Source organism: Haliaeetus leucocephalus, unplaced genomic scaffold, assembly GCF_000737465.1.
Source record: "Haliaeetus leucocephalus isolate CR32 unplaced genomic scaffold, Haliaeetus_leucocephalus-4.0 Scaffold751, whole genome shotgun sequence".
NCBI classification, from domain to species: Eukaryota; Metazoa; Chordata; class Aves; order Accipitriformes; family Accipitridae; genus Haliaeetus; species Haliaeetus leucocephalus.
In genome coordinates this window covers 5856700-5877259 of record NW_010973187.1, presented here as the reverse complement: position 1 = coordinate 5877259, position 20560 = coordinate 5856700, and the positions used below count along the sequence as shown (strand labels likewise).

The window sequence follows — 20560 nt, the reverse complement described above, 5'->3', positions numbered from 1 at the left end:
GCCGAGCCGCGCTGCCCGCGCCCGCTGGGCGCCGTCCGGCCTGCGAAGGAACGCGCCGCCGCGGGGGCAGAGCCCGGTGTGGGGGAAGAAGGGCCCGCCGAGGGGCTCTGCGGGGCGGGGGGCGGCAGGGGCCCTCGCCCAGAGGCTCCCCGGGGCCCGCAGAGCCTTCTGACGCTCCCTGAAACGGGCCGGCCCTCAGGCGAAGGTGGGTGCAGAGCCGCTGCCCGCTTGAGCGGGGAGGTGGTCGGAGGATGCTGCCCGGTGTCCTGCTCCTCTCTGCGCCCGCGTCCTGGTCCCGAGGAGAGCACCCCTTGGTTAGCAGTCTTACTGCGGCGTTGTTGGTTTCCCTTGCTGCCAACAGCACGGTGCTTTTTATTACTCTCTTTTCTTTATTCGCTTCTTCCTCAGCAACACCCTTGGTCTCCCAGTTTGCTCCTCCTGGTGCTCTCTAATGCTTCTCCAGCTTTGGCTTATCAGCTGCACCGTTTCTCGCTCTTTCCTGTTGTCTGTTTAATAGGCTTTTTCGCTTAATTAAAGCTTGTGGCAGATAAAGTGCAAGTGTATAAATTTCATTTTTAAATACTGTTTTGAAAGTGACAGTAAAAAGTTGAGAATTGAACTAGCCAAATGCTCATCATTGTTGCCTTTTTTTTTTTTGTTTCACCGTACATGATCATCCTCTCAATTTCAGGTCTGGTTTTCTCTGGATGCTGCCAAATGTGTGGATCAGCAAGTGCCTCTTCTGTTAACACTGTGTGGGTTTTCTTATAAATATTTCAGTGGTGCATTTGCTTCACAAATCATTGCAAGACCTGAGTGGATACTTTGCCAGTAATACATCAGTCATCAGTTGATATCTCTGGAACATCCTAAACTGTATGAAAAGGTAAAGCGGAACATTGTCATCTTCCTTTGTATTTTACGGAAGTATTTTTCCAGTATTTTTCATTAGGTTTTCTGTATTACATATGTAGAAACTATGTAAATATTGAACTATTTTTAATAAAATTCACACTGTTGAGGAAGGAAGAAATTAAAAAGGCATATTTCTCTTCAGTAATTAATGTATGATAAATGACCAGTTGGATATGTAAGCAAGATTTTATCATATCTCAGCTAAGACTGAGGCCAGTAAATTGTCTCACTTAAAGCAGTATATTTCTTGAATGTCTTATTTAAGTTTCAATTTAAATTGAACTGCCCAGCTTTTCACAGTTTTGTGTCTTCAATAGATCAATAGTTCCGCTGTGTTAGCGGTGACTAATTAGAAACTGTATAATCAGTATTGCAGAGAAAGAAAACATGGCAACCGTTGCTGTTGGAAAGAAAGAAGTCACTAAAGATCTAGATCATTGTGATATCCCGTACTATGTTTCTGAATTTGTGGAAAGAGAAGTTGGAAATGACTATGATTCTCTGAGGAAGCTAGACAACCTTATTGATAAGCTATCTGAAAATAAAAAGCAGTTAGAAGAACAGGTAAGTTGTTTTTTTTTTTTTCTTCTGAATATGTTATATGACTAAGTATTTTAAACTAAATTAAAGCAATGTATTAATATCTTAAATGATACTAGTCTACATAATGCAGTGTTCTTATGTCAGACTTAATACTTCTCTGTGAATGTAGGTACTTACAGTTTCATCAGAAGTCCCTAAAAGAATTCAGAATGCCTTAAAGAATGCAGAAGACTCTAAAAAGTCTCTGAGTAGGCTTCTAGAGGAAGAAACTCTTCTATCTGATTCAATCAATAGCCACTTACTGAAAGCTCAGCCATGGATGGAGGATCTCGATGTACTGATTAGTCAAGTAGAAGAGATTGAACGACACCTGGCCTATCTTAAATGGATTTCACGAATAGAAGAGTTAAGGTAAAGTTTCTGAGTACTACATACATGTTCTGAGACTGATAACCTAGTTTGTCCCATCATTAAAACACTTTAGATTTGAGAAAGTTTTATCTTCATTTTTCAATACACAAGTGATTCTTTTCTGTTATCTTTAATGAATTTTTGGCCTTGACTTTTCTTGTGCTCTACAGTGATAGAATTCAGCAATATCTGATGACCAACAATGTTCCAGAGGCAGCCAGTACTCTAGCATTCATGGCAGAACTGGATATTAAACTTCAGGAGTCATCTTGTTCTCATCTTCTTGCTTTTGTGAGATCCACTGTTAAATTCTGGCATAAAATTCTTAAGGACAAATTGTCGAGGTAAGGGATGTGCTGTCACTCCCTCGTCTTTGTGTTGTACTGTTAAGTTTGTGTTACAGTGCTTGTTTTGCCTTGCAGTGACTTTGAAGAGGTACTAACCCAGCTCCGCTGGCCATTTGTGGGGCCACCACAGTCTCAGGCACTTGGCCTTGCTGCGCCAGCCAGTGCTCCTGACGTATACAACAATTTGGAGATGTTGTTTTCTCAGCTTCTGAAATTGCAAACCTCGTATCCTTTTAAATAGTTGTGGTGTATTTTAGTAAGAATAATAAATGTCAGAGATGCACATGCTCAAGGAGAATTATTTAAAATTTTGTTCTCCCTAAAGACAGAAGATAATTGAATTTATGTTACTTTGTATTAATGTTAGAATGTATTTTTTTTTGTTTAGAAAATGCCAGGTGCCAAAGTTGTCCTTTTGGCAGTAGCAACTTTGTAACTCCCAAGTAATCAGATCTGATGATTTCATGGTAGCTGACAGTTCAGCTTTCATGAGCATCAGGCCTTATATACTTCAGCAAGATTATCAATGTTAATAAAAAAATGGTGGCGTATGTTTTATTTTACACAGTTAATGCTTTTCTTTTCATAGCCTTATTTGAAAACAGCCTTAATCATTTTAATATGTCCCATCCCAGAAGGAAAAGAGGGAAAGCTAAAGATACTTGTCTCCCCTTTTCGCAGTCTCCTCCCGAGACAACAGAAGGATTTTCATTGTGCAGTGATAGTAGCCTGCCTTTGAGGTTAATCAGAAGGCACTATTGCTCATCCTGTTCCATTTTTTTGTGAATTAAATAAAGCACAGCTAAACCTTAATCAAGCAATCCTTCCTGGAGTGATTGTGGCCACCTTTTTTGTTCGTTTGGGTTTTGGGTTGGTTGGTTTGTTTGTTTATCACAGTTGGAGTGGGAAGTTAAAAGTCACTCTGCACAACCCTGAGTTGGTAACAATTTTGGTCTGGCAGACTGGATCACTTAAATCAATTACATGAAAATGGGAAATCATGTATTTATTGCATTTATTAATCTCATGAGTCTTTTGTCCTCCTTTAACAAATGTGAATAAGTGTGTCTCTTGGACAGCCGCTGTGTTTGGTACTGATAATGGTGGTTTTCTGTGTTCTTTTTTTACTTATACTGAGTTTCCTAAATCAAACTGACTTAAGTGAGTTGTATTGTCATTGAATAAATAATCCTTAGCAGCCTGAGTTGTATTAAATATTTTATAAACTGAAATATTTTGAGTATCCCTCATATTTGAGGAATTGTATTGATTGCATAATACTGCCTTCAGCCAATGAGGTAGAACTAAGAAATGTTCATTTTTATAAACCCATTCTATTGAAATGATGATGTTGGGAGAATTCAACACTTAAATTCATCCTTAACTATCAAACTTAGAGATGAACTGTTAACTAAACCTAAACAATTGCCAGAAAAGTACTCTTTACCCCCATCACCACCCATTATCCTTCCGATACAGATCATGCTGAATCCTCTTCAGAAAAGATTCAAGTATCATTTCACTGGAAATAAACAAACCAATGTTTTAAACAAGGTATGAGAGAAAGCAGTTTGATTTTTTTTTTTAATTGCTTTTTAAAGCAACAGATAGATTGCTGTATTTAAATTGTATAGCTTTAACACTTTTCTGTCTGAAATTTAAGATTTTTCAAAACTGTGCAGTTCTTGTGCCTACCTAAGTGTGGACAGATATCAAGATAGCACTTGGAGACCTTTCAGAGGCACAAGCATTTTCTCTGGGCCAGGCAACATTTCTCCCTTGCTCAGATCCTTTATAAAGCATTACTGCAGTCTTAGACTGACTCCCATCATTTCAGAAGTTTTGATTAATTTCCTCTGTCTCCTTGCAAATGGTTTTGCACTGTTCCTTATTGCTTGAGCTCAAAGACTGTACAGAGCTCTGACTTTGATTTTTGGCACTGTGTACCATTGTAACTGAAAATGTTGGGTTTTGCTGTTAGTATATAAAATGTGATTAGTCTAAGGGCACTGTTATATAATTAGTTTTCTGGGTTAAAGTTTTTAACTGACATACAACAAGAGAAGTCCAGTTTACCAGCTGGAACCTGATTCACTTTTTGTGTGAATTATCTTCAAAGACTGAGGATTTTTTTTATCTGAGAATTATCACTGGAAAAGGTTTCAATGTGTTAATGCGGCTGTAATGTATCTGGAGCAGAGTTTGAGAGCTGTTTGGTAACAGTTTAGTTGCACAAGTCTGTGTGGTTGTGTCAACAATTGGGTAACTGTAAATATATTTGCAATCTTGACAGGTGCTACTACAGTGCCTTTTAAAATAACGTTATGTATATTAGTGGGGAAGAGGTTTTTTTAGACACGAACAAAATTATTTCATAATCAGACAGGAAAATTATGTTCAAGAGATGAAATTTTTGAACAACAATAGGTGAACAACTTTTTTCTGAAAAACTTGTGAAGAAACGTTTACAGGTAATCTAGTGTCAGATCAGAAAGATATTCCAACAGGTCCTTGCTCAAATTTGGGTTGGATTTTTTTGTTTTGGTTTGGTTTTTTTATAGTAACTTGGGTAATGGAATAAAGAAAATACCCATGTAAAATATTTGAAAGACAGCAACCTGGAAGGGATTACAAGTATTTCGGAGGACAGGCTTGGAGTTCACAATGATCTTGGCAAGTTGGGGAGGCAGTGTCAAAAAAAACCAAAGCAAATGTGATGAAATTCAGTAGCCAGGTGAAAATTAATATAGAAATGAGAAACAGACATGCAAAGTGTGGAGAATGTGATTGCAGTTCAACAGAAGGTTCTTTTGGCTATTTGGAGTGAGGAGGACAGGAACTACTTCTGCTTGCACTAACATTGAAAGAAGTGTTCATCAAAAACTACAGCCCATATTTTTAGGTGTGGAAACTGAAAAAGCTTAAAGGCATTAAAATGTTAAATGAGAAAGTGATAGATTCCCCACTTCCAGGGGCAAAGTGGGGTTGAGGTTGGGTACAATGGCAGTAAGAATGGAGCTACTGTGAAGAGTTTTCTCAGGAGTGCATCTTTTTTGCTGTACCAAGAAATAAAGACCACACAGAAGAACAGGAGGAAGTATATGAAGCAGAAAAGAGGACCTCAAGAGTGAGAGGGCGGTAGAGGGGGGGGAGATAAAAAATGGAGCTTTTGCTTGAGAAGAAACAGAATAATTGGTGCATTTAAGACAATTCAAATCCAGAAATACTTCTCTGATACTGCTTTTATGAAAATCAAAGTTAAGCAAAACACAGTGAAAGACTTGTGTGATCTGAGATCAAGAGAAGGCAGGGGAAGAGACCAGTATTTTTATAAGTTTGTCTTAAAATATTAGTAGCACTTGAATAGATGTTATTTGGATTTAATATTTAATTTAATTTAATATTTTCTTTTCTTTTTTAAATAAGCCTGAGTGGTATTTAACACAAGTACTTATGTGGATTGGAAATCATGCAAAGTTCCTTGATGACAAAATCCAGCCAATACTGGACAAGGCAGGATCTTCAGTGAATGCTGGGGTAAGTACTTGGATGGTTTTATATATATATGAACACATAAGTTAACTTCTGATAGATATTTGTGTAAGCCTACTTCCACTGATTTCACTAAGTATGTGATGAGACTTAACTCGGTCTAGTAGCAGTTTGTTATGTACATGTTTGGACATATTAATACTTCCTATCTCTGACATTTTATTCACTGTTTTCTTTCAAAAGCTTGAATTCTCTCGTGCTCTAGTAATGCTGATTTTGGAGAAGCTGGCTGCTGATATTCCATGCCTGTTGTATGATGATGCACTCTTTTGTCACCTTGTGGATGAGGTACTTCTATTTGAGAGAGAGTTATACAGCGTTCATGGTTATCTCAGCAGCTTTCCCAGTTGCATGCATATTCTTTCAGAAGAATCCTGCTTCCAAAGGTGGCTAACAGTGGAAAAAAAATGTAAGACTTCCAGTGGATTTTGTTGGCCTTTATATTGCACAATCAGAAAGTATGTGTATACTTACACAAATAGCCTTCTCAAACAGGATGAGTCACTTGGACAGGGCTACTACATAAGACACACGTATTTTTATACTCTGTGATTATTTTGACTAAGAATTGGTTAGACTCTAATAGTGCTGCTGTAGTTTGTAGGACTCTTGCCCCTAAGCTGTGGGGAATCCAGTAGGCTTATTTTTAGAAAAATGTTACATCTATGTGTGTGCAGGCAAGGATGGACTTTAACTTGAAATAGGGGAAGGGTATTAACTTGTGAAAAATAAAGAGGAAGTATATTGGAAAGGAGCAAGCCAACTATTAAACAAAACAAAAACCCCAATTAACTCTGGCATAGTTAACAGCATTGCAAATGCAGTATATTGAAGCTGGTTTTGTATGAAGCCAGTCATCAGTAGTTTTTATAACCTTGAAAATGTAAAATTTAACTTACTAGAGATAAGGCTTTTATGTTTATATATTTTAGAGGGGGTTTTGTTGTTGTTTTTTTAATTAAAAACTTGCACAAAATTTGTAAATTGTTTTATCTCAGTTGCTCTCCAGAAAATGGACTCAATGCTTTCATCAGAGGCTGCATGGATATCACAATACAAAGATATCACTGATGTAGATGAAATGAAAGTCCCAGACTGTGCTGAAACTTTTATGACTCTGTTGTTAGTTATAACAGGTAATTATTAATCTACAGGCATTGCTCTTGTTTGTAATGAATAGCGAAAAAACTTCAGCTAACAGATTTCTTTACTAAATATCCATTGTCAGCAGTAGTCACCAAATAATGTTCCAAAGTTGTGATGTTTGCAATTTAATAAAATCTTTCCTGTTCGTTTTGTATTTTGGACACTAACTCAGGCATGAATAATCTTGAGCTAGTGACATGTTTACAAAAAAATAATTAAAAAAATACGTTTGATATTTAGCATGTTAAAACTCCTTCATACTTAGAGACTATGATTTGTTACAATGCAGTAATAAAAAAATCCTACTATTCCTTTTGAATCTGTGACAATTTAGAAGCTATTAAGTAACGTCTGCTTTCTTGGAACAGAATATAAGAGCAGGTAAGTTTTCAGGAGACACTTAATTGCATATTCAATGGCTTTATCTTATTCTGAGTACGCTTTAGGGGCCACATTGGATAGTATGGTATAATCACATATTGCTTAAAGTATTAGAATAGAAAATGCTAGTGGAATCAGGAGGGGGAAGAATGTCGTTTTTTTACATGTTTAGCTTTTGCATTGAGTATTTTCCCTGAAATTGTTAATGTTAGCTGTTTTAAATACTGTATGATGTCCTCACAGGTGTAAGGTTGTGTAGTAAGATGACTGTAATGTTTCTTTTTAAAAAGCTTTTATTCAGTGTTGCAAAGCCTAAAAACATTTTATTAATGTCTTTCCAGACAGGTATAAGAATCTTCCAACAGCTTCCAGAAAACTACAGTTCCTGGGCCTACAGAAGGAGTTAGTTGATGATTTCAGGATACGATTAACTCAAGTAATGAAGGAAGAGACTAGAGCTTCCTTAGGCTTCCGATACTGTGCAATCCTTAATGCTGTGAACTATATAGCAACAGTGTTGGCAGACTGGGCTGACAATGTAGTAAGTGATTATTTTACTTAAAAAAAATTTTTACAAATGGACTTTGGATGTTTCTTTCATAACAAACACTTTATTTTCAGCAGTATTTATCTAAATGTATTCAGAGGAATTACTGAAAAAATAGAATGAGATGTAAATTCAGATTTCATAAAAGATGTATAAGGACAGATTATTGTTTGAGATCTAAGCTGTATTGATTATAATGCAAAGAGAGCCTGAGGAATGGAATAATCTGAACAGACAAAAAAGTAGTCTGCTTTACATGTTTGGTATTGTAAAAAAATAGTGAGTTCATTTTGGAGATCTCTGAGCCAGTGTTAACAGCATTGATGTTGAAGTGTGTGCAGCAGCCTATGCACAATGCTTGAACTACTCCCATGGCAGGTTAGGTTAAATGGATTCAGCATGGCTATCTGCGTTGCCACACGGTGTAGGTGTTGCTCAGAAAAGCCACTTGCTGATAACTGGGAATTGGGAATTAATTATTTTGCTATGTCATAGCCTGGTGGCAGTGTGGCTGTTCTGTAGCATTTCAGCTTTTCTATGGTTATTGGTATAAAAGGTCAAAATAACCTGTTGCATGTAAAGTGTGTAGAAACGGGTATTGTGTGTGAGACGAGCAGCCTCCAAATTCTTTTTGTCTTCGCAGGAAACTGTGGCTCTAGCAGAGGATAATCTTGACTTGATAGGACAGCAGCCTTCATGTTGTATAGCTGCGTCGACCTAAGTGGCTCAATCTGCTTAAAAGCAAAACCAACTAGTTACCGCTATGTCACATTAAACTCGATCCATTTTCTTGCTGTTGTCAGCCCAGCAAACTTATGATTTAATGAACGATTATTTCTAAAAGGAATTACAATTAAAGACTAGTTTACTTTTGCAAACATTAAAAAGGTCAAAATTAGGGTGTTGGGATTTTTTTTAAGCATTCTGGTGTCAATCTTAAAAATATCCTTTTAGTATTTCTCTAGATCTATTCCCATTACCTATCTACTGTTGTATCTGAAACCTGTATCAGTTCCATCACTAGGATTATAAACCACCGTGTTTTGTTTTTCACTAAATTAGGACTATGGGGAAAGATAAAGTGGTTTTAAAATCTTAAAATTTTAAGTTTCTAAATTTGTCAGGAGAGTGTTTTCTAGAACCATGCCTATTAAAGTACCAATGAAAAGTTCAAATGGTAAGATTATTTTTCGTAGTATTCATATCTGGGTTTGTTTCTCTAGTTCTTCTTGCAGCTACAGCAGGCCGAACTGGAGGTTCGTGCAGAAAGTAACGCTGTCAGTAAACTACAGCTAGGGCAGCTGGCTTCAATGGAGAGTTCTGTCTTTGATGAAATGATTAACCTCCTGGAACGCCTGAAACATGACATGCTGACTCGTCAGGTAGATCATGTCTTCAGGGAGGTCAGAGATGCTGCAAAGCTGTACAAAAAAGAGAGGTGAGTTTACTCTCTTCCCATATTACAACATTATTTCCTGTTAAAAATACTGAGGTAAAGGCAGGAACAGCTAATAGGCAAAATTATTTTCCTGAATAGGAATGGCACAGGGTAGTAAGTTTTGGAAAATTCTCTTAACACCTATTCAAGACTTTTAATGCTATGTTTTCTGAAGTAGTTCCACGATTAGTGGGCGTGTTATGTTAAAAACCCTAGGAAAAATTCTGGATCACTCTAGTTTGGACAAGAATAATATTCTTCGTAGTAGTATTAAAGAGTTAATATGAAATGGTCTGTAATGACTTCTCTCTTCGCAGACTCTTAGGGCTTCTTGAATGTTTGCTCCTGAGTACAGTTTCTGAAGTACTTCATAAAAGGAATGCAACTACTCGATGATTTTCTAGATTAGATGGCATTTCTCTGAACAGCACGTTCAGAGATTGATAACTAAAGCTTGAGTTTAACATTAAATGAAGTTTAAACATAGCGTTAGACTGTGATTACTTTTAGATTTGAAATGGGAAAGAACGAACTCTCTCTGAACCGTTGTAAATGGGTAAGATTTTTTTTTTTTAAAGGATAATTTTAACTTCAGTTGTAATATGAATAATTTCACTATGACTTCAATGTGATAATTTCTTTCAGGTGGTTATCTTTACCATCTCAAGCAGAGCAAGCAGTAATGTCTTTATCAAGCACAGCTTGCCCAATGTTGTTGACCCTACGAGACCGCTTGCTACAACTAGAACAGCAGCTCTGTCACTCACTGTTCAAAATTTTCTGGCAAATGCTTGCAGAGAAAGTGGATATATACATATATCAGGAAGTAGGTATCAGCAAAATGTGACCTATGCAATACAATATAGGTGTGACTGGCTTAAACAGTAGATGCACCTCTGTGTTTGCAGATAATTATGGCAAATCATTTCAACGAAGGAGGAGCAGCACAACTCCAGTTTGACATGAGTAGAAATCTGTTCCCTTTATTTTCACACTACTGCAAGAGGCCAGAGAACTACTTCAAACAGTAAGTAGGCAAACTTCTGATCTGTTGGTATTTCTGAAGTGAATGTCCAGATGAATACACGTGTTTTATGTGTCACCAAGGTTTTTTTCACAGTTAGTTTTGATCCACACTTAAAATATGTGGATCATTTATGCTTCCAATTTTTACAACTAGGAAAGTTTTGATTCTGTAGCACATACTGAGCAACAGACTGTGGCATGTGTTCTGGAGTATTTTGTGCAGTCAGGATGTCTATATAAATTAACTTATGGAAGGAATGTAAGTAGCACAGACTTCCAAAACTGGGGCCAAAGAATATACTCAAAGATATAGTTAAAACACAATAAACTTTATTTATTGTTAGAAGAAAGACTACTTTAAGCTATGTTCCCGCTCAGAATTGCCTTGCATAGCAGTCTAGTTGCTTTCATTGATGGAAAGAAGCTACCTTCTTTGTGGTTAGTCTTTTTTAAATAGCCTAGTCTTGTAAAGAGTCCGGTGCTAAACTCCTAGGTTAATTGGGGCAGAAATCTTAATATTTTAAAATCAATATAGAGCATGGCATTCAGTTTTGAACACTTGAAGGCAAAGATTAAAAATGCCAATATATAAAGTGGAACATAGCATCTTCAGGTTTAAGGTTTTTTTTAGCACATCACTTTCGTAAAGGTAATTGATACATACGTATTATTCCCAGAGTAAGAGGACACAGATGTACAAAGGAACTGTAAAAAATAATGCATAATGGGTACATGGCTATGTATCATATTTAGACTAGAAACAGTGTGACAAAGACAGGGTATCTGTTTGCTCCCTAATGATACTAATTTTCAGATTCTAGCAACTGTCAAACTGTGCTCTTAAAATATACTGAATAAGAAGTTTCTAATTATCTTAGGGGAAAATGTAGTTGGGGAAAGCCAGACAGATTAAGTGGTAAATTCTATTCTGTATTTTTAATAATGGTGGAAAAACTTCAGCAGCGAAAGCCAGGCCGAGCACTAAGAGGCAAAGTATTGATGCTTATGAAATGCACATATGTAACAGAAAAGACTTAGACAGTGAGAACAAGTATACTGTATACCATTTGCCTTGAACTAAGCAGTACTTTCCAGTTCAGTACTTCGGATCCTTTTCAGAAGTCCGTGGAGGTTTTTTTGTTAATCACTGTGTGCACAAAATTAAGTGTCTCTCATGGGTGCTTCTCATATTAATCCATGTAACTTTCCCCTCTAGCATAAAAGAAGCCTGCATTATCCTGAACCTGAATATTGGCTCTGCCTTACTTCTGAAGGATGTACTGCAGTCAGCTTCAGAAAATGAAACATTAAAGCCAAACCAGCCATCTGCAACAGCAGCACTAAATGAACTTGGAGTTTATAAATTAGCTCAAAAGGATGTTGAGATTCTTCTCAATTTGAGAGCTAGTTGGCCAAATACAGGAAAATAAAGACTGCTTCAGAAATGGTTAATAACTTGGTCTAGATTACTTATTTCAAACAAAAGCAAAGCGAATATGTTGTAATATACTTGAGTTGTTTTTTTCAATGCTGAGTGACTGGTTTAATCTAATCTTATGCCTTATTGTATAAGGTTTTTTAAAAAAAAATCGAAATGCTGCTGACTTGGTTTTGAACTGCGCAGATCTTATTTTCCATAGCCACCTTGCCATTGCATTTAGAAGCTAAAACTGTTTTCATCTCTAATGAATATGTCTGCATTGTCAATCATCTTGTGTGCTGTAACATCATTCCAAGCAATACAGAGTATTTACAGTGTAAATACACCTGTGTACAATACAGACAACTACTCCTTATGAGGTGGTCCACCTTCAGTTAAACACAGATGTTTTACATCTCTAAATGGCAGGTAATGGATGTTCTGTATTAAAATGCATATGTACAGAACACAGAAGGAAGGAATATGTCACTTCATTTTCTTTATTCATACTAATTCAGTTTTTTTCTTTGCTGTACCAGAGTCTCTCCTATTTTTTTTTTTTTTAAAGTTTCTCCTTAAAAATTGCATAAATACTGTGTTAAAAGTTTGAAAATAGCATTTTACTTGAAATTGCTACCTTTCTTCAACTGTGGACATTTCCTTTAAAAAAAACAAGCCCAAAAACCAAGTTAGGAAACAGCTTAACTCTTAATTTTATTCAATGGTAATGAGCCAACAGGTAACAACCCCTTACTGTAAGCTACAAAATGAAGGAGGGGACTCCAAATCACTGTTTTAGTTGCGTAAGAGATCTCTACCTTTTTTTAACCATCTAATTGTATTAAGAAAAGCAGTTCTCAAAAGATAGACCTCCAGTGCCTGGTAAACATGAACAAGTTCTTGTCATTTTCTAGCTGATTGATTGCTCAAATAGGGCAGGGAGGGGAATGAGAAAAAGAGTACTGCTTAAAATCAGCTGTCCACAGCTGACAAACCAGAAGCATTGAGCAAGGTGCCTATTTTTAATATATATAGCAGACCGCTGCTCAAACTAGTACACAGCCCAGCTCTCCAGCATCTTTTTCTTCCTAAGACAGAAAAAAAAGAATTCTAGTTAGATAACAATGAGGATAATTAGTTCCAGTTACCTTTCAGTGATTGCAACAGTTAACAAAAAATTGCCCCTAGAACCATACCTTGACTATGAGAAATTATTATAACTCTGAGCTTGTTTCACCTACAGCTGTAGTACCACCTCTGGCAAAGAGGCCAGCACTGCTTTGCTATTTCACATTTCTGGATCAGTATTCGAATCCCTGGGCTACCTGATGATCATCTGTCTGACCTGAGAGGTAGGTGATCTGAGAGGTCTGCTTCAAGAGCATCCTGGAACTGAGACAGTGGAGGAAAATGCCGAGTTTGGTTCAGGTTACAGCAAGCCCCTTTCAAAATCTTGGAATGCAAAGTAAAGGGGTTAAGCTTTAAACCAGCAAGTCCTTTAATTATATGCTTTTTTAAATAAAAAATAAATCTCAGTATAGTATCTCCTGTGCGTATCTATCTGCCCCCCTCCCCAAAAGAAAAAAACCCTTTCAATTAAACTTACACTTCTTCCTTGAATACATCTAGCGTGATATTCACATCATCTCCAAGCTGCAGATCCTCAGTGCTCAGTCCCAATGTTTTAAGAGCTAAAGTTAAGGAAAGAGAATGTCCCATGCAAGTCTTGGGAAGATTAATTTAACATCTTAAACTGGCCTAGGTCTAATAAGAAGTAGATACATGTAATTTTTTTAACTTTCCAAGTTCCGGGTTGTGTATTGGCAGCTGGGCAGATGCTTTTCAAGCATACATATGCGTAGCTTTGAAACTATTTTGATAATTCTGTGCAAGCACGCACACACACAGACGAACACTTCAGCGTGACCCGCCGTTCGGGTGAGACGCACCTTCTCTGTACTGCGCTGGCGTTATGTGGCCTTGGCCTACGACATCCAGCAAGCCGAACATGGCGGCCAGGTTGGCCTCGTCCATCAGGTACGGGTACTCCCCCTCGGCTCGCTTCCCGGCCTTCACCCTTTCCAGCATCCGGATCAGGAACTCGCGTGGTCTTTCTGCAACAAAGTAAGATTGCCCACAGAGGCGGGGCCCTCAGCTAGCGACCGAAGGCCGCACAACCCCTTCTGCCCACCCCGCTTGTCGCGGTGGCGGGCGGGGAGGCGTGACGGCTCTACAGCTCCCCGGGCTGAGGCGGGGGGTGCCCCCTGCCCTGCCCTGCCCCGGCCCGGCCCCGGGTCGCGGTGCCGCACCGGGTCGGTGGTAGAGCAGCAGCGCGCCGAGGCGGTGGAGCAGCTCGGGGAGGCGGTGGCGCTGCAGGTAGTCGCGGGCCTCCTGCTCGCCCGCCGCCATCCCGCGTTGCTGGGAGACCGCGCGCGCCGCCGGCCGTTAACCGCCCCCGCCCCGCCGCGAGGCTGCGTGAGGTGAGGCCGGCGGGGAGAGCGGAGGCGGGCCGGAAGCGCCACGGCGGGAGCCGTTCGTGGGCGGCGGAGGAGAGGAGCCCTCGAGGGGGACAAAAGCGACAAGGAAACGGCCGGGGACGGGGACGGGTGGCGCAGCTGCTCGCCAGCGCTGGCGGGGCGCCCCTTCCGTCAGCTCAGGGCGCCAGGCGGAGTAAATCCGATTACTGGGACTTGACCGACTGCGCAGCCCCTGCTTCGATGGGTAGGAAGTGGGAAGCAAAAATCAATTTGCCTAGATGTCATCACGTTAGCACTGGAACAGAGAATCATCGCTTCCAGCCAAGTTACTAGTGTGTACGGCGGTTGCATTACTTCATGGGGAAAGCAAATTGGTTTTGACACGCTGTTGTTTTTAAGATTTATGCAAGTCTTCTCAATGTCAGCCGCGTTTCCTTCCACATGCGGTAATGCGGTCTACACCTTTTGCTCTTCCCCATATACCGTCCACTACCTGGACTGGACTCCCTCGCTAAAGGTGGCCTTGGCTAACCCTCGTAAACGCGGGAGGACAGCAAAACGGTCAGCTGCCACCTAGTGGAACGTGGTCATGTGTGCTCCATGATGGTACGACAAGCAAAATCGATGATGAGCAGCTAAGAGTAAGAAAGGCTACGTTTTTAAATCATTACTGAGGTTTGCAGCGTAGCCTGTGCAAACAAAGAACCTTTTTATTGTACTACCCAATGTGAGTAGGAGAAAGATAAGCAAGTGTCCCACTAAAAAAAAATTCAAGCAAATTACAACGACATAACCATCTGCCACCAAATAAAAACAGACAATGATAAATGAGCATATAGTAAAAGAAAAATGGTATTCCTGGGAAAAGTCTAGCACTATATATATTTAACTATTTGCCAAAACTAAAATATCACAAGACATTAATAGAATTCACCTTTTTTTCTTAGAGAAAGAGTGGGAAAAATGCAGCATCCAAAACGGCAGAGATGATATTGTACAGCCATGCTCTGCCTGTATTCTTTAGCATTTTTACACTGATCGTGCTACCTGCTTCAAGTCTTAATAAGGGCTAGAGGAGTTGTAGGTTTGTAACAGTTACCTCCCTTGACAGCTACCTGGCAGTGATGGAAACCACCTTTTCCTAATGAATACAATTCATAGTTACTGAACCCATTCCCGCATTTGACTTTTCCAAGCCTTTCAACAGACTTTGCAAAAAGTACTACTGAATTTTTTTTTTACTAAAAAGGAATGATAGGAGAAAGTGTAGCTTGAAGCGTGGAGAAGTACAAACAGGAGACTGCGCTGGCCAGCAGTGGAGAAATAAAGACATGGAAAATATTTTTGTGAAAATGAGAACCTAAGGATAGGAAGATTGACAGGAAAGGAAGGAGCAAGTGAAAGACTGGAGAGAAAAGTAGGTCAGTCAGTCAGTGGCTGGGACAGAGAAAACAGCATTTGGCAAACGAATTTTCTCCTTTAGTGGTCAACAAAGATAACCAGTATGAAAAATGTATGTTGAAGGCTGACATTTTAACAATAAACACAGGAATTACAGATTGAAGTGTGTTTCTCTGAGGAATGGTTCAAAAACATCACTAAGCAGAGCAAATCCAGATTTGATTTACAACCAGGAATAATTAAAAAAAAAAAAATTCTATTTCACTGTTAAGAAAGTACTATTTATTTCCTTGAAAAAAATTTCTGATAATGAAACATGTATTTATTATTTAAATAATTATTATCCTCAGTTCATATGATGATAGTAGCAGCTATATATATACAAGCCCTAAAAGGATGATAGTTTAGGACAATTTGTGAGAAGCTCACATGGACTATTTTAAGAGAAGCTGAACTTCTGGTGACTGAGAAAGGATTTGCCAAACATCTCAAAGTTTTATGGTTCTGTTATAGAGATACTGCTAATTGAGTTTTAATCAAGAACTAAAGAATCAAATCTGTTTTCCTGTGTTTAAAGTGGTTAGGTTATATAAATTGAATTTGGTTGAAAGACTTAATACCTGTTGTGACAGAAGCTGAGCCTTTTGCAGAATATCGTTAGTAACTTAAGCCTTTTATCTAATTACATAGGACTAAATACACTACCAGGAGTCTTAAGGGTTGTCATGAAGAGGAACAGGGACTGCAGGTCAGATATGTTCTGGTTGCAGAACAAGCACTTGTCTTGCTGAAGAAAACAGGCAGATGGACATGTTCTTCCAAATGGGAGTGTTAGAAGACTGAAGTCTCGGCCTGTGGGAAGAGACAGGAGCAATAAGGGCTGGGAAAGATGCCTAGGTCTGCCATATGCTTACAGTGAACATGGTGAGTAGCAGCTCCTTTAATGCTTTACCCGCCTCTGCTCCTTCTCAACATGGACATTAGAGAGCACTCGGTGTTAGGGAGCATAGGGTAGGGCTGTAAGGATTGGGTCCTGCTGTTTCTGTAACTGCTGTGGAAGAGCTCCACTGCACCCTTCCATTGTGTATCTTCAAGGACTTCCAAGATACAGGCGAGTTCCTTGCCAGGGAATTTTACACTATACATTTATAAGGGAAAGTGCTTAACAGCAGAAATATTAAGTTTCTGGGTATTAATTATCTCAGCAGCCAGAACCATTTTTTTTGTTTGTTTCGTTTTGTTTTTTTTGTTTTTACTGTATAGAATGACAGAATAATTTAGGTTGGAATGGACTTCTGGAGATCATGTGGTCAAGCCCCCTCCCTCCTCAAACTGGGCTAATTTCGAAGTTGAGATCAGGTTGTTCATAGCCTTGCCCAGCCCAGTTTTTATTGTCTCCAAGATGGAGATTCCACAACATTGCTTGGTTCCTATTCCAGTGCTCAACTACATTGCAAAGAATTTTTGCCTTCTGTCTAATCAGAATTCTCCTTGCACTACCTTATGTCTATTGCTTCTTGCCATTTTGTTGTGCACCACCAGGAAGAGTCTGGCTTAATCTTTTCTACAATCACCCACCTTGTAGCTGAAGATAGCACTCAGACCCCTCTCCACTCTTGTCTTAAAACTGAACAAAACATTTTTTTAAGAATATCCTTATACATCATTTGCTTCAGCTACTAATCATCTTGGTAGCGCTCCACTGGACTCATTTCAGTATGCATGCTGCATCTTGTACCGTGGAGGCCCAAACTGGACACAGTTCTGCAGATGCAGTGTCACAAGTGCCAAAACAGAGGGTGACAATCAGTTCCCTCTCACTGCTGTCTACATTCTTACTGCTGCGGCTCAGGCTGTGGTTAGCTTTCAGCACCCCAGGGGTCCCTTACTGGCTCACATTCAGCTTGTCCACCATCCCCTTTTCCTGCAAAGTTGCTTTCTTGCCAGTCAGCACCCCGCTTGTTCAATGACATGGGGTTATGCCTCCCTCGGAGGTGTAGGACTCTGCATTTGTCTTTGATGAACCTAATGAGGTTCCTGTGAGCCCAATTTTCTAGCCTGTTGAGCTTCCTCTGAAGGACAACCCAGCCCCTACTGTATCAATCCCCTCCCTACCCCTAATTTGTTATCCATGAATCTGCAACCCATCCCAACATCCAGGATGGTAATAAAACCCTTCAGCATTATTTGGCTCAGTATTAACCCCTGAGGCATGTTACTAGTAACAACCAACCAACCAGACTTCAAATGGCTGACCTCAGCCCTCCGAGCCCTGCTGTCGAGGTGATTTTTCCACCCACCTCATAGTCCACACCTTGAATCTGTATCTCTCCAATTTATTGTAAGAATACAAAAGCAGATGGTTTCAAAAGCCTTGCTAAGGTCAAAGCAAACAACATTCACTGCTCTCTGGTCAGTACCTGAAGGCAGTCATTTAATCACAGAAGGCAAGCAGGTTGGTCAGGTGTAGTTTCCCCTTGGTAAATCCATGTTGTCTGGACACAGCTTCTAGGAGAATTTGTTCCATCATCTGCCTGGGATTGCAGTTGGGCTGAGCAGCCTATAGTTCCCTGGGTCTTTCTTGAAAATGGGCATTGCGTTTGCCTTTTCCAGTCCTTAGAAACCCTGTACCCTGTTCACCAGGATCTTTCAAGGATGATAGCAGCCTTGTAATGATACCAGCCTACATCCTTGAATGGAGCCCAGCTTTTCCCATAGACTGGTATAGGTCCAGGGTAAGTAGTCCTTAACTCAGGCTTCCTCTGATGTGGGTAGTACCTCACTCCCCAGACCCTGCCCAAAGATCTGAGCACGGATGTCTCCGGTTAAAACCCGAAGCAAAGGCAGCACCGAGTGTACCTCAGTTTTTTCCATGTCCTTTGCCACTAGGTTACTCACCCCACGTAGTGGGGCGCACATTTTACTTAAGCCTTCCTTCCATGTCAATATACAGAAAGTGTCCTTCACATCCCTCACTAATTCCAACTCCAGCTAAGCTTTGGCTTTCCTAGTTCTGCTTCAGCATGCCTAGGCAGCGTTTCTATATGCCTCCAGGGTAGCCCACCTCTGCTTCCACAGTCTGTGTACTCACCTTTTGGATTTGAGTTCAGTCAGGAGTTCCCCATTCAGCCATGGTGGCCTTCTCCCATGTCTGCTCAACTTCTTGCATATCAGAATGGACTGTTCTTGTGCTTCATCAGCTAGCTGCCCTGGGCCCTTCAGGGCAGTCTTCTACGTGATTCTGCCAACAAAACGTATGCAGGAGACAATGTCTGCTCTCCGAAATGCCAGGGTTGCAATTCGACTGTTTATCTTTCTTCCTTGCTTCCCTCAGAATCTTAAGCTTTGCTGTCTTGTAGTCACTGCTGCCAAGGCTGCCACCAGTGTCAGTGTTCCCAGCCAGCCCTTCCTTATGTGTCAGTAGCATGTCTAGCATAGCCAGACTTGGCTTGTTGAGCACTTCTGTCAAGAAATTGTCCTTGATGTACTACAGAAGTAGCCTGGATCACTTGTGCCTCTACCATGTTGCCATCCCAGTCCCCTCCACGAGAACAAGAGTGACTGTAAGGCTAAGCTGTTAATGTTGTTTTTCTCAGTCAACTGCAAAACAAAGACTAAACCTGCCATCAAAAATCATACACTGGGAAAAATTTAATATCAGGAATTAGAAAAATACTTCCAGTTACTGTTTCTTAGTCAAAGAGAAGTTAAAAATATGTCACAAAAAGGCTGGTTTAATATCAGGAGATTTAGCTCTCTTGAAGAACCGGCCACCTCCCAGCTGACTGAAAACCCACAAAACTGACTTCCTAGAACTACAGTGGGACTCTTGCTGAAGGCAAAACGAAAAAAGAAGTTACTTAGCAGGAGTCTTCATTCTTTGAGATATGTAGTATATTTGTCTGTTTAAGTGTGGCTCTGAGCCCATAGCTCTTAAGGCCACAGATGCTTTTATTCTAACAGTATCTGTAGAGCAAGTTCACACTACACGGGGTGGTGGAGATCAGAGATCCATCTCCATCGCCTTAGTTTCTCTGATACCCACAGTCCAAAGAGAGACATTTTGAACAACAGAAAGGCTAGGCATGCAGTTAGGAAGCAAAAGTAAGTGTGGATTATGCATCTACAAAGACTCGTGTTACTGATTGAGTAACCTGGTTTTTTTTCCTGTATTTGACCATTAAGTCCACATGTCTACTCTAACAGTAGTCACTTCAGTCAGTACCCTGTAAAAGCAAGGTTACCAGGAAGAGGTCTTGGAGCGCTTCGTAACGTCAGCATTGCTCTACCAAATCCAACACTTCTGGATGCGTCAACATTTGGTGAAGGTGAATGTCAATGTAGGTGGTTTCCCACAGGTGTCAAGAACAGACATGCTCTTCATATAAGCTGCAGTACTGCACATGCTATAATAGAGAATGTGCTGATTACTGGGTATAGTAGATATAGAAAATAATGCCATCTAGTCTGTTACACAGATAGCCATCCTTAGTGTAAAGATGTTCACAATTCCTCAAAAGGAAAGATTAGCATTCTTGGAGAACATGTTAAGTGCTTGGTTCTGTGAATGTAAAAAGACAAGACTTAGAGTGGACAGTAAGTTTTCTGCCTCATCCTGTGCTGTCTTAGAAACAAAGCAGGTAAATTGATTCAAAGGAAACTCTGTAGTATATCTCAGGGAGAGATTTGGAAAAAAAATCCAGTGAAATCTCTCTCTAGGACAGACATTGTAGAGTGAGAAACGCCAGTGACAAGGTCTTGGGTGTCACCAGTTCTGAGTGGGAATTACAGCTACCAAAAAAGCTGGTTAATGAATAACATAAAGACTGAGCAATGAAGAGGGTTCGGTATTAGGAAAATACCCTAAGAAGGCCCTAGGGAGCATTTCTGAGAAAATGACCCTACAAGATGAGTCCTTGAGAGAGGAGTTAGATCATCGTTATTGCTTTCTTCACA

At 39.9% G+C, this 20560-nt stretch overlaps 2 protein-coding genes across 3 annotated transcripts; one reads left to right on the top strand and one right to left on the bottom strand.

Moving 5' to 3' along the window:
* The first annotated feature begins 108 nt into the window (after nucleotides 1-108).
* RINT1 (RAD50 interactor 1) lies at nucleotides 109-11758 on the top strand. Of its 2 annotated transcripts, none has more exons than XM_010580892.1 (15): nucleotides 109-205; nucleotides 781-886; nucleotides 1284-1479; nucleotides 1628-1869; nucleotides 2040-2213; nucleotides 2292-2441; nucleotides 3614-3770; nucleotides 5643-5753; nucleotides 5952-6177; nucleotides 6767-6904; nucleotides 7637-7836; nucleotides 9066-9280; nucleotides 9926-10106; nucleotides 10189-10307; nucleotides 11523-11758. In XM_010580892.1, exons 2-15 carry the CDS (start codon nucleotides 879-881, stop codon nucleotides 11734-11736), a joined length of 2331 nt encoding a protein of 776 aa, XP_010579194.1. In that variant the 5' UTR covers nucleotides 109-205; nucleotides 781-878; the 3' UTR covers nucleotides 11737-11758. The 2 variants fall into 2 exon arrangements, with proteins under 2 accessions (XP_010579194.1, XP_010579193.1); XM_010580891.1 differs by having other exon boundaries at nucleotides 692-886.
* Nucleotides 11759-13328: 1570 nt separating this feature from the next.
* On the bottom strand, nucleotides 13329-14135 carry LOC104840271 (EF-hand calcium-binding domain-containing protein 10-like). Its single transcript, XM_010581096.1, has 3 exons — nucleotides 14036-14135; nucleotides 13676-13840; nucleotides 13329-13417 (listed from the first exon to the last, which is right to left on the bottom strand). The coding sequence occupies exons 1-3, from the start codon at nucleotides 14133-14135 to the stop codon at nucleotides 13329-13331; spliced, it is 354 nt and encodes a 117-aa protein (XP_010579398.1).
* Between the last annotated feature and the right edge of the window lie 6425 nt (nucleotides 14136-20560).